This window comes from Phodopus roborovskii, unplaced genomic scaffold (assembly GCF_943737965.1).
Source record: "Phodopus roborovskii unplaced genomic scaffold, PHOROB, whole genome shotgun sequence".
Classification (NCBI taxonomy): domain Eukaryota; kingdom Metazoa; phylum Chordata; class Mammalia; order Rodentia; family Cricetidae; genus Phodopus; species Phodopus roborovskii.
In genome coordinates, this window is record NW_026126541.1 from 18,531,519 (window position 1) to 18,545,184 (window position 13,666).

Sequence of the window (13,666 nt, forward strand, 5' to 3'; positions counted from 1 at the left end):
TGTCCTTCTAGCAGGGTGTAGCTTCTCCTTCCGTTCTTTCCAAGCCTCACACACCGAGGTTCTCGTGGGAAGCAGACTTTTGTCCATGTTCTCAAGTGTCTCAGCATGCCCGCCATGGGAGCTTTTCCCAGGTGGATATCAGGTCTCAAACCTCTCTGCTGCTGGATACTGGGGACATGTCCCTGGTCTCTGTGTCCTTGTCCCTTCTGCCATTCAGAGGGCGCCTCTGCTCTCCAGTCACCCCAGCCAGGCCATGTAGACATGAAAGAAAGGCAAGGGAATGCCTCAACTTTCACAGCAAGAAAAACAACGAAGGAGCTTTTCTAAAGAAAACCAGTGGATTTTTCTAGGATCAATTTGTCTTCCTACTTTTAAAATTAGAACAACAACAACAAAAAATCTCAAGCTAGGCTTGGGACTGTGTAGGCTGAGATAGGAGAATTCAAGGTCCACCAGGGCTCCATAGCAAGACCCTGCCAAAAAAGGAAGGAAGGAAGGAAGAAAGGAAGGAAGGAAGGAAGGAAGAAAGGAAGGAAGGAAGGAAGGAAGGAAGGAAGGAAGGGAGGAAGGAAGTCACCATATAATTTACCTTCACCACACTGTTCACACACACATTTTATGCTTACACATTTTTGTTTGTTTGATATTTTTTTTTTAATCCAAACCTGTAACTTGGTCATTATCTCTTGCGACTGGCCTTGAAAACTTTGTGGGCTTTTTTGTTTGCTTGCTTGGCTTTGGTTTTTCAAGACAGGGTTTCTCTGTGTAGCCCTGGCTGTCCTGGAACTCACTCTGTAGACCAGGCTGGCCTCAAACTCACAGAGACCCACCTGCCTCTGCCTCAGGAATGCTGGGATTAAAGGCATGCACCACTACGACCCAATGAAAACACTTTGACTTAAGAAATGGTCTACTGGGGGCTGGGAGCTGGGGATGTGGATCACTTGCCTTGCAAACACGAAGACCTGACTTCCATCCCCAGAATCCATGTTTACAAAATAAATAAATAAAAGCCATGCATGGGGTTGTGGGAGACCAGTGCCAGGGAGGCAGAGATAGATGGGCGGGCCTCTGGGGCCCTCTGGGGCTCACTGTCTAACCAACCCAGCCTTCCTGGAAAGTTACAGGAATGATATCCAAGGTCTTCTCTGGCTTCTACATGTATGCCCTCTCACGGGTATGTACACACACACACACACACACACACACACACACACACACACACACACGTCTGCTTTTCTTACATAGAAACACACCCCTACTCCTTAAAAACAAGAAACAATCTAGGAGATAGAAAAATCACCCTTGTACCTCCTCCCCATCCCAGATGCCCAGTGTGGGGCAGCCTCTGTGGGCATTCTGCAGTGTGGTTTGCATGACCCCTACTGTATGCCTGTTTGCATGAGAGAACACACTCAGGATTTTCTGGTCCCCTGAAAAATCCTTTCATCACAAACCATCCTGGTCTAGAGGGCATCACCAAGCCAGCACCTGTCATTTAGCAAACTTCCCAGTGACAATTTTGCGCTGTGCTTCCTGGAGCACAAACATAGATAACTCCTTCCGTACAAATGAGATCTTCCCTATAGGACAACTTCCTAGGCCGGAAAAGATGTGGATATTTCTCTGAGAGTTCGCAGCTATGAGGCAGTGGGGCCCAGTGGCTAGGACAGCTTCCAGAGACTGTCTGTCTGGAGCCCCGTCCCAGTGCTGCCTTCAAGGCTAGGGGAGTTACCCACCCTGGATTTAGTTCTGTCATCTCTAAAAGGAGTCTATTGTGGCATCTCTACCTGAGGGCGTTTTGAGGCCTCAGCGAGTTCATCTTTACCTACAGTGCAGGGTCTGAACGCAGTCGTCAGTCCCTATAACCGGGTCACTGTTGGCAGAGGGTACATGCTGTCCCTTCATGATCTCAACTACTCTGACTATGACCACTGATTCTGCTGTACCCCATCACAAGAAAGGTAGACATACAGGGAATTCTTTACTGGAGAAATGAATGATGGGTGAAGGGGTCATTGGTCTGCGTCATCCAAGCCTGGGCCTCAGCCCTAAGATGCTTCATCAGCTTGAGGACAAATCATTCACCCTGCCCAGACCTCAGTGAAACAGAAACCCATTCACTGTCTTCATCCATTGGATGCTGAAGATGGGCCCGCTGCTGCACTGAGCTCTGGGCCTTACCGGTGCGTCCCAACAGGTGACAGCAGCATCCTTTTCTGTGTCACCAAAGGAAACATGCTTGACACATTGCCGGGCAGTATCAGGTGCTCAAGAAGTGGTAGCTGTGTGTCCCTCCCCTGAGGCAGGAGAGGTTACCCTGGATCTGTTTTAATCTGGAAACTTTCCCAAAAGCCTTTGTTCCTGGTGTTAGCTTACTGCACGCAGTAAAGAGAGAGACATAGCTGGTGGCCAAGGCAGTGTTAGAGCAGAGCTCGGAGGGGGTCCCGGGGACTTTTCCAATGAGACCCGGGCCCTGACTGACCAAGATGTCACACCTTCCTCCCTAGGCCAGGAGGAGGTGGGGTGCCTGCCTCGCCCACAGTGCCCCCAGGAGTGCGCCTGCCTGGACACTGTGGTCAGGTGCAGCAACAAGCACCTCCAGGCTCTGCCCAAGGGCATCCCCAAGAACGTCACAGAACTGTGAGTAGCTCCAGGCTTGCAGTCTGTTGCTCTGTGAGACAGGGCCAGTGGGACCTGGCAGTGGGGGGACATGCTGCAGCGTGGGTACCGGCTGACAGGAAGGAGGGTTAGCCTAGGACACCAGCATGGGTTCACCCTTTCCCCGGCCCTTCTCCATAGCATGGGTTCACCCTTCCCCTGGCCCTTCTCCACAGCTACCTTATGACAAATTCATGGTGAGGGCTCTGCTTAATAAATAGCATAGCTTTTCCCACCTCTTACGTTTGTGGGGAAGATGCTGTTAATGTCTATAGACACAATATTCCTCACCTGAGTCAAACTCTGGTCTCCACAAATCCCTCTTTTGGTTGGAGATGCTTCCTCTTTTTACCATCACAGGTAGCACCTAAGCGTACATCCCTTAGTGAAGCTTTCACTCCAGAGTACTGGGCACACAGGACTTAGTGAAGCTTTCACTCCAGAGTACTGGGCACACAGGACTGTTGTTGCCTTTGCCTGGCGGCCTCTCAAGGAAACCCATGTCCTTTTCACTCACTGACCAACCAGCTGTGTGCAAATGTGGCCTGGCCCTCACCCCCCCCCCCCCCCACCGCACCAGCACTGTGCTAAACGCAGTTTCACAGCGGTCTCAGGTCCTAGGTGTATGTAAATGCCTATGACAGGTGCTCATGATGCTGTGTTCTCTTCTCAGCTATTTGGACGGGAACCAGTTCACACTGGTTCCGGGACAGCTGTCTACCTTCAAGTATCTGCAACTTGTGTGAGTATCCAGGTGCCTTGAGCATCCCAGGCCTGCTTCAGTAGTCAGGAGGACTGTTGGCATCTCACCACAGTAGCTCCACCTTCCCAGGAATCTTCCATTTGCAGGCAGATGCTGTTAATGAATGCTGCCTGCTCCCCCATTCATTCTTCAGGGAACACCTATGCCCAGGAGCTGTTTTGCCATCTGGTGGCCAAATCTAGGAATTGCATCCTTTTTGGCCTCCGAGGGCTGGGCCTGCTGCTCTGCCCAAACCTCCCTGTAGGCTGGTAACTATTATTGCTCTAGATGGTCTCTGCCAGGAGCCAGGGATGAACAGGGGATGATGCAGAGTCCTTCAGTTCAAACCCTGTCCCCCAACCGAATATGAAACAAGTCAGCTATGAGTCCATATACTATTTTTTTCCTAACTTGCTTTGTTACCACTGCCTTCCACGCCTTCTGCCCCGTAGGAGTCCTCAGAATAGACCCCTGGGTCTGAGAACTGCTTTTGATGAATTAGCCCTCAGTGTCAACTGAGAACTGTTGTTAGTAGGTTTGTTCTTAGACAAGGAGCGAGGGTAGACATCAACATACTGCTCCTTTCACTGGGGAAGCTTGGCCATGGAAACGGTAGCCATGGGCTGGCGACATTCAGCTGAAAGCCTGGCCACTTTGAACAGCACTGACTTACAGCATTGAGATGTTCCAGTTAGTCTGTTTTGCACAATGGCCAGTGTGTTTTGAACATTTCAGTGGAGCAGGGGTGAATAGTGGCAGGGGTCAGAGAGAGGCTCCATCCAACAAGCTCCCCAGGCTTTCCGTGGCCTGACCTCTGCCAGTGGCCCAGGTGTACAAGAAGGAAGGAAGGACAGACAGACAGAGCAGGAATGCAAGTGAGCTCTTCCTGCCAGGCTGTGTCTCTTGCACTGACAGACTCCACCTCCCCATCACAGGCAAGGAAGTGGCCCTGCAGCAATAAGGAGAGTTGGGATAGTGGTAAAGGAAGGCTCACTGGTGCTGAAGGAAGGGCACACGTTAATGATCTTCAGAGCCAACAGTTGCATACATTAGCTGTAGCAGGCAGCCCAGGCAGCCCCGAGGGCATGGATCTCTCTTACATGGTCTAGGGAGGATGTAGGAAGAGGTCAAAGGCTCCCTAAGTTGTAGGGAGCAGCAGGGCCCAACACAGGCAGCTGCAGGTGAGAGCTTGGTTGGAAGGAGGGTGTGATAAATGCAGAGTGGAAGCTGGTGAGAGGGTACCACTCGTGAATGCTGGCTTAACACAGGCAGGAACTTGGGAAGGGCGACAGATGTGGACAGTGATCAGAGGCCAGTGTCTACCAGGGATTAGAAGATGGGGCTACAGGGGAGTAGGACACAGGCACAGTCAGGGTAGGCGGAGCTGTGTGTAAGGATGTTCTGCAGCTAACATGGCCAGGGACCATAAGAGAAATTGCAGGGATGGGTTGGCCCCATGTGAGTTAACCACGGAGGGAGAGACTGAAGACTCCAACCCTTTCTGTGTAAAATGGGATTTCACTCCCCCTGGTGGGTTGGGGGCCTAGTGTTCCAGCTATGCTTTCCGGGGAGACTGCTAGGCTTGGCAGGTAGAAGTTGGTCAGTGCCTGCTGTACCTGCAGAGGGCATGCAGGAGGCAGATTAGGGACGGGGGAGCTCAGTAGTCAATTGCAAGTCCAGCGTGCCCCTGCAGAAGGGCCAAGAGATGAGGGAGGGAGGGAGGGAGGGAGAGAGGGAAGGAGAGAGGGAGAGGCTCTGAAAGTCATCGGGGGCAAGGCCTTCTTTCTTTCTAAACACTGACAGTCTTGATTATTTTTCCCAGGGACCTGAGCAACAACAAGATCAGTTCCTTAAGTAATTCTTCCTTCACCAACATGAGCCAGCTGACCACGCTGTGAGTCCCAGCAGGACTGGGTGGGCACATGGGATATGTCATCAGGCTATGCTTTCATTGGGATCACATGCATATACCGTTTCCCACCAGAGAGGGGGCTGAGAGCTCACAGACCAATGCTCCATCCATCACTTCTCCACTTTTTGGGCCATGATCAAATGAAAAAAACAAAACAAAAAAAGCCAATTTTTCCTGTGAAATACAACACACACACGGGAAGGAACAAAAAGTTTAAATGTCACACAGGGACTGATCACAGGGACATAGTAATGCTAAGCATAAAAGTCTCCCAAATGATTCAGCCTATATGGGGGTTAGCAGAGAGAGAGAGAGAGAGAGAGAGAGAGAGAGAGAGAGAGAGAGAGAGAGAGAGAGAGAGAGAGAGAGAGAGAAGAATGTTGTGTAGAAATTCATGTGCAGATGGAAATACTACAGAGAAAACTCAAAGAACCAATCACCATTAATGAGGACAAGAGCTACCATGGGATGGAGGAAAGGGACCAAGAAGGGGCTAGGGAGCTCCAGACTGCTAACTTTGTATTATTTTAAGTGTCTATATGTGTGCTGGTTAGTTTTTTGTTTGTTTGTTTGTTGTTGGCAGCTTGTCACAAGCTAGGTTTATGCGGAAGAAAGAGCCTCAGTGGAGAAAATGCTCCATCAGATTGGGATGCAAGCACGTGTGGAGCATTTTCTTGATCAATGATTTGTGTGAGCCAACTGTGAGCAGTGCCACTTCTGGGCAAGTAGTCTTGGGAGGTGTAAGGGGTTGCTGAGGAGCAAGCCGATGGGCATCCTTTCTCTGTGGCCTATGCCTCAGTTCCTGACTCCAGGTCCCTACCTCGAGTTCCTGCCTTGTTCATGCCCATGTCTTGTTCCCTATAAGCCTGACCTACACTCTCCTTGCCCACTCTCTTGGTGAGTGTGAGGGCTGTGTTCAGCTTGGACTGTTGTGAGGAAGACCCTCTGAAAATGTTGTGCCTATGTCCTAAGACACCCCTTGCTGGATGTCATACTATCCCAAGCTGTTGGTCACGGGCATTAACCAGCATCCTTTATATTTGCCTGGTGGCTAAGAGTGCATCTCATTCTCCCCCAACCCTCTTGAGTTACACATTGTCTGCTAGGAACTGAGGCCTTCCCAGGTGTGACTCAGATCAAACCTGAGGGCCAGCACCCAGGAATGAGCAAAGGCCGGCAAAGACCTATCGGGTCCCCACTTTTGTGTATAGGCCAGCTCATCCTCCTTTCCCATCTTTATGAAAATCTATGGCAGGGCTTCAGTGAGTCTGGATGTGAAGGTCACCCCCACTTAGAGTGGTATTTCAAGCCCCAGATCCTGAGCTCTGGGGGCATTTGGCAATGTTTGAAGATGTGTAGTTGTAACACCCTGGAGTGAGATTGTTGCTAGCATGCAGTGGGCAGAGGCCAGGGAGGTCACAACCTTCCCTCAGCACCTAGGACATTCCCACAGCCCAGAACTGTGAACAGGGCTGAGTTTGACAAACTTGGGACTAACCCATCTCAGTAGGCAGTAGGAAGACAGTGTTCCTCCCCTGATGTGGACAGTTCACTTTACTTGGAGTGTGTGTGTGTGTGTGTGTGTGTGTGTGTGTGTGTGTGTCTACTTACATATAACTAATATTCCACAATATCCCATATCAAAGAGTAGAATTTGACAGCCAAGAGTGATGACATACTTCCATAATGAGGTAATAATGAGCCACAACTCGAGGCTAGCCAGAACTAGGTCCCCAATTAGGCTGTGGGTTTAGAGTTTTATTTTAGTAGCTTCACGGTCCAGTCTTGTTTGGCTTCTAGCACTCAGCACAATTGCACAAACATCCTTCCATACGCTGGAGTTCCTTTCCTGGAGCTGCCAATGCACTCTATTCAGTGTACCACAGAGTCAGTTCCCTCGTTAATCTGCCTGCCTGCTCCTGGTGGGTTCATTTATTTGGAATCTTTTGAGTTAGTAGGTTAGCTGTGGGCTCTAAAAGCACAGTCCTAACACAAATGCTGTTGACTGACTTAATGACAGACTCTGGGATGGGAGTGGCCTCAAAGCCTCGGCTTGCTCACCTATAGGATGGGGTGGGAATGGTCCTTCATCTCCGCCATAACTTCCTCCTTTCTTCCTTCCTCCCTTCTTTCCTGCAGGATCCTCAGCTACAATGCCCTCCAGTGCATCCCTCCTCTGGCCTTCCAGGGCCTCCGTTCCCTGCGCCTGCTGTAAGTCTCTCCCAACTCATCCTTCTAGGAAATCTCTCCCATTACCCATGGCCTGCTCCCTACCCCTGGTGAGCAGAAATATTCCCAGGTCTGCAGCCCCAGCAGGGACAACGCTCTATCCAATGATGGGAGACAGAGGAGAGTAGGTTATTTGTAAGGAGATTAACATAGCCAGCCACAAGTTAGGACTGAAGGAATGTCACCTTGGTTCTGATGGTGTCAGGAGCCATCATAACAGACACAACAGAATGTTTTGGTCAAAATCACTTTGAGAACTTGTGGGAAAGTTTCTCTGGAAGCAAACACTTTCAATCTGAACAAAAGTCTCTTGTACACCTCTTCCCTATCCTACACATGTACACAAACTCAGCTTGGGGTGAGGTCACTTCTTCTCTTGGATCAGTTCCCACTTGTAACTAGGCTTCTTTCCTCAGGTCTTTGCATGGCAATGATGTCTCCACCCTCCAAGAGGGCATCTTTGCAGACGTGACATCACTGTCTCACCTGTAAGTAATGCCAGCCCAATTCCCTGGGCTTCTTTCTAAGCAGAACTTGGAGTCTGAGGGAGATCCAATCCCTCAGGCTATCAGAATACATTACCTTCATCCTGATATTGAGTTTGTGAGTTTTACCCAGTCACCTTCATGGCCTCTTACATCCTCAGTGGTCCACAAGGACAGTGAGGGAGAACGGGCCATTAGCAGGCAGTAGCTAATGGATGCTATTATTGATAGCTGGAATTGTTATCTGCCAGTGTGACACCCCCTTCCATGACAGTACCACAACATGGGTAGTGTGTCCTCATTTTACACAAAAGGAACTAGGACTAGAGAAAGGAAGATGCTTGCCAAAACTTCCCCAACTCCCATGCTCTTAGGTATCCCCATAATACATTCATTGCTTCACACCATGAGATGGGATCCTAAAATCTATTTTCCAAAGAGGTAGAACAGCATAGAACTGCTTCCCAAGCCCTATAACTGGCAATGGCATAATCATTCTTTAAAAACAGTAGACTACGGCTGGGAAAGATGGCTCAGTCAGTAAAGCACTTGCCATACAAGCATGAAGACCTCAGTTTGACCACCAGAACCCTCATAAAAAGCTGGGCATGGTAGCATGTACAGATCCCTGGGGCTCATCAGCCAGATGACCAGCTTTGACTATCTGGTGACTTCCAGGCCAGTGAGAGACCCTGCCTCAAAGAAAAAGCGTGTGAGACCAAGAAACAACACTCAAGGGTATCCTCTGGCCTCCACATGCACACGTGCGTGTGTGCACGGTGCGCACACACACACACACAAATAAATAAACATAGTGCAGAGTTCTGTTTGGAGTGATGCAAATGGTTTGGAGGTGGGTAGCAGAGATGGTTGTTCAAGACTGGGAATGCAGTCAGTATTTCTGATTTGTACACTGAATATGGTACAAATGACCAAGTATTTATTTTATATATTGTATATAAGGCAATGAACAGATAGGTAAGCCCAGAGCTGAGGCAGGGTTGTCCTCACCCTGGATGTTGGGATGGTGCAGAAAAGACACCTTCCTGGCATTTCTTGGTATCCTTGGCTATGACATGTGTGTAGACTGTAGCCATATAAACTGTAGCTGGAATGCTTTGTCTCTTTTTCTCTGAATCCCCTTCACACCCAGAGCCTTACTTAGATCAGAGAGCCTTGGTATCATCAGTGTTTTTCTTGAAATTAAGTCAGCCATCTTAGATGTCCCCAGTTCTGAGAATTGTCTTTCCCATTTTAATCTGCAAAGTCAGTGTGATCTTAAAATAGCTAACACATTCACATATGTATATATTTTAGGAAGCTTCTACTATATTAGGTTCCCTTCTGACCCCTCAAGTGGCCCTTAATTTTAACTGTCTCTCCACGTATTCCCTTCCTTGTCCCCCTTTTTCCTCCTCATCCCATTGAATCTCCCATTCCAGTCTATCTCCCCATTCCTAACTATTTATTCCGTTTCTATTTCTTAGGGAGACCTATCTGTGCACCCCAGACCCTTACTCTATACCTTAACTCTGTGGGTGTGTCTACATATTGTAGCTTTGTTATCATTGACTTAATAGGTAATATTCCCTTAAGAGAATATATACTATATTTGTCTTTCTGGGTCTGGCTTCTCTCGCTCAGGATGATTTTTCTAGTTCCATTCATTTACCTATGAATTTCATGATTTCATTTTTTTAAGTGGCTGAGTATGTCATTGTGTAAATGTATTCACATTTTGTTTCTCCATTCAATCTATTGAGGGATATCTAGGTTGTTTCCAGTTTCTGGCTATTATGAATAGAGCAGCAATAACATGACTGAGCAAGAGTCCCTGTGATAGGATGAAGCATCCTTTGGGTATATGCCCAAGAGTGGTACAGCTGGATCTTGAGGTAGATTGAGTCCCATCTTCTTTAGGAACTGCCATGTGGATTTCCATAGTGGCTGTATAAATTTGCACTGCCACCAGCAATGGAGCAGTGTTTCCCGTATTCCACATCCTCACCAGCATGAGCTGTCACTGTTTTATTGATTTTAGCCATTCTGACAGGTGTAAGATGAAGTCTCAACGTATCTTTGATTTGCATTTCCCTGGTGAGTAAAGATATTCACCATTTCTTTAAGTGTTTCTCAGCTTTTTGAGTTTCCTTTACTGATAATTCTGTTTTATATATTTTGGATATTAGCCTTTTATTGGATGTGTGATTGGTAAAATCTTTTCCCATTTTGTATGCTGCTGCTTTGTCTGAATGATGGTGTCCTGAAGTGTCTGTCCTGAATGAAACTGAAGATTTTCAGTTTCATTCGGTTTCATTTATTAATTGTTGGTCTTACTGTCTGTGTTAATGGAATTCTGTTCTGAAAGTCTTTACCTGTACCATTGAGTTGAAGGCTAGTCCCTACTTTCTCTTCCAGGTTCAGACATCACATATTCGAAACAAACAAACAAACCCAAAGCTGTAAAAACCGAGTTTGATCCTATAGCTGTCTTCCAGAAAATAGTGATATCAACCTGAGGCCAGATATATTACATAAGAAATCAATCCGTTAAGATCATCTGCCAGCTACCCATCCACTAATGTTAGTCAGTTTGTTATCATTGCAAAATATCCCAGATGTAGTTGGAATTTCTATTGGGCCACCTACCAGCTCCCAAATAAAGACACAGAGACTTATTATTAATAATGAATGTTTGGTCTTAGCTTAGACTTGTCCCATGAGCTCTTCTAACTTAATTTAACCTGTTTTTATTCATCTATATTTTGCCTTGGAGCTTTTTACCTTCCATGTCCTACTTTCCTACGTCCTCCATGTCTGTCTGTCTGGCCTCTGGCATCTCTTTTTCTTCCCCCCCCCAGCTTAAATTCCTTCTCCTACTTACTCTCCCTATACCTCATCCCTCACTATTGTCCATTCAGCTTCTTATTAGACCAATCTGGTACCTTAGGCAGGCAAGGTAAAATTAAACAAATGAAACACATCTTTACATAGTTAAACAAATATTCTGCAACACTCAGATGATCAACTTCAAAAGAAGAAACTTCTGTTTTTTTTCTGGCAAGTTCAGAGGCTTCAGTCCATTGTTGGTGAACCATATTGCTTTTGGGCTGGTGGTAAGGTTGCACATCATGATGGGAATATGTGGCCCAGGAAGTTGCTGACTTCATGACAGCTGGGAAGAAAGGAAGAGGGAGGCTGGGGTCCAGATAATCCCTTGCAAGGCACATCCTCAATGATATATTGCCTTCCACCAGATCCCACAGCCTATAGGTCCTACTAATTGTCAGCAGTGCCAAAAGTTGGAGTCTATGAGTTTAACACATGGGTTTTGAGAGGATGTTCAAGATCCAAACTATAGCATCTCTGCTTATCCATCGGCAGACACATACCACCTCTGACCCGCAGCACAATGCCAAAAGTTAGAGCTCATGGCTACAGTTTCTCAATGTTGTCCTTCATTGTTAGAACCCTGCATCTCTCTGCCTTTATTCTTCTATAGGCTAGAAAGCCATATTTCAATGTTCACTGAGAAGTAGGTATGGAAATTTAATAGAAATGATTAATTACATCATCCCATGCTCATAGGACCAAAAAGAAAGTAGTTAATGACAATTATGGCACTGTAATTTATTATTTGATGACGTGCAGAGTAATTAATGTGATAAAACTACGAACATAAGGACTGGTGGTGCCATGCATAGTGGTGTACACCTGTAATCCCAGTACATGGGAAGACAGCAGGTCATAAATCAGCCTGGGCTACCTACTGGGTCCTTGTCTCATTGAAAGGAAGAAGGAAAACAGACAGGCTGGAAGGGGATAAGCTCAAATGAAGTTAATTCTATTTTAGGATGGATGATACTTATCTTCCTGCATTCCTTTGCACTGAGGGTTTGTGCCCTTCTCATGTGTTCGGCAGCCCTCACTTAGTTAATACTGACTGACCCAGCTTGTGTCTTTGGTGTTAGCTAGTGTCTCATCCAGCTCTGGAGTCAGTGGCTACCGTCCTCAAGGAACCACTTTTGCAGCCTCTGGAACCAGAGGATGACAACAGCACAGGCATAAACCCATGAGTGGGCTGGGGTTCAGGTGGAGGGGTTACAGTTTGAGACTTATTCTGGCTTCAGACCAGGAGAGGCTGTTTCAGGCTAGGCTCCATTAATAGAAGCTGGTACAGCTTGGCATGAGCAGACGAGGCAGCAACTGTTTCAGTGTGCCCAAGCTACACCAAAGAGCAACAACAAGGAGCTATTTATAACCTCACTGGGGTGTGTTCCCAACCCACAGTCCTTTGGGATGGATGAGGGCCTGGCTGCTGCCTTACCCAATTGCCTCCCTTGTCCCTACCTGTTCTCCACTCCCCACTGGGCCTCGGTTGTCTTTACTTTTTGAAATGTTTTGACTGATTAATTAATATTTTGAAACAGAATCACACTACACAGCCCAACTGACCAGAAATTCACGACCTTCCTACTTGAATCATTTTTTAAAAGCTTTTGATTAAAATATGTAAATCGTGCTGGGAGTGTGGTAGTGTACACCTTTAATCCCAGCACTCAGGCAGAAGCAGGTGGATCTCTGAGTTTGAGGCTAGCCTGTTCAACAGAGAGTTTCAGGACAACGTAGCCACACAGAGAAACCTTGTCTCAAATAACCAAAAAGAAAAAATGTGTATGTTGTTCACATTAGCTTCCAAGATGGCCCCTAGGAGAAAGGAGTTGTAAGAATTACCAAAAGGAGGCACAGTGGTCCACGGTTGGGAAAACCCCGCCTTGGGCAAGTGGAAGCTAGGAGTGTTAAGTGAGGTGCTGATGTCTCCCCAGGACGGGAACAAGTGGCCACACATGCAGGACAAGTCAGGGTGGTTTTGAGTGGCTTTTAGGAAACTTTGGCCCTGCAATTTTTAGTAATGGATTGGGAAAGGACATTTACATCCTAACCCTAACCCTAACCCTAAACATCAGCATTGCTGATGTTTGTGATGGCCACCTGTGCAAGGGCCCAATACTCAGGACAACCTTAGATGCTTTTTTTTAACCTTAGATTCTTTGAGTGTTTCCTCTCTTACCATCCTGCTCCTGTCTGGTCTATGCTCCTTGTAGTTCACTATAAAGCCTATATTAAGTTTTTAAGTGCTATAATTATGCTATATTATACTTTTTATATTATATTTAAAATATTTTTAAAATAAGTATATTTTTATACTTATTTTATATAAAATGTATTTTAAATATACCATAATATCTGCCTTCCTGTAATCTTAAGAAGTCTGCTGTTTTTACACATTGGAGTCTGCCTCTGACCTTCCCCTGTGTCTGAGAGGCTCTGGTGCTGATGGGGGAAGATGATGCTGTCTTGCTCATCCCATTAGCCAGGATACACGCTGTCAGCACACGAGGACAGAAAATTAAATACACATCAAGGTTGCACCTGCCCTCCTTCCTGAGCTGTGTGAGTCCCTCGGCACCCATTCTAGGTTATCCGCGCTTGTCTGTCTTCCCCTCTTGATCGCAGGCTTTTTATTGAATCATAAAGTGAACCCCAGAGATGTTAAGGGAACAGCCAAGGTCACCCCAGGCAGGGAGCAGCTGTGGTAGGCTGGAGTCCAAGTCTTACTCAGCCTGTTTTATAAGG

The 13,666-nt window shown here is 47.0% G+C and overlaps 1 protein-coding gene across 1 annotated transcript in view; it reads left to right on the top strand.

Annotated features, from left to right (window-relative positions):
* Positions 1-13,666, top strand: part of Slit1 (slit guidance ligand 1) — a 140,958-nt gene that overhangs the window by 108,517 nt on the left and 18,775 nt on the right. Inside the window, exons 21-25 of the mRNA XM_051199724.1 lie at positions 2,511-2,643; positions 3,335-3,403; positions 5,226-5,297; positions 7,455-7,526; positions 7,961-8,032. Coding sequence (XP_051055681.1) covers positions 2,511-2,643; positions 3,335-3,403; positions 5,226-5,297; positions 7,455-7,526; positions 7,961-8,032 — 418 coding nt within the window. The remainder of the gene's footprint in view (positions 1-2,510; positions 2,644-3,334; positions 3,404-5,225; positions 5,298-7,454; positions 7,527-7,960; positions 8,033-13,666) is intronic.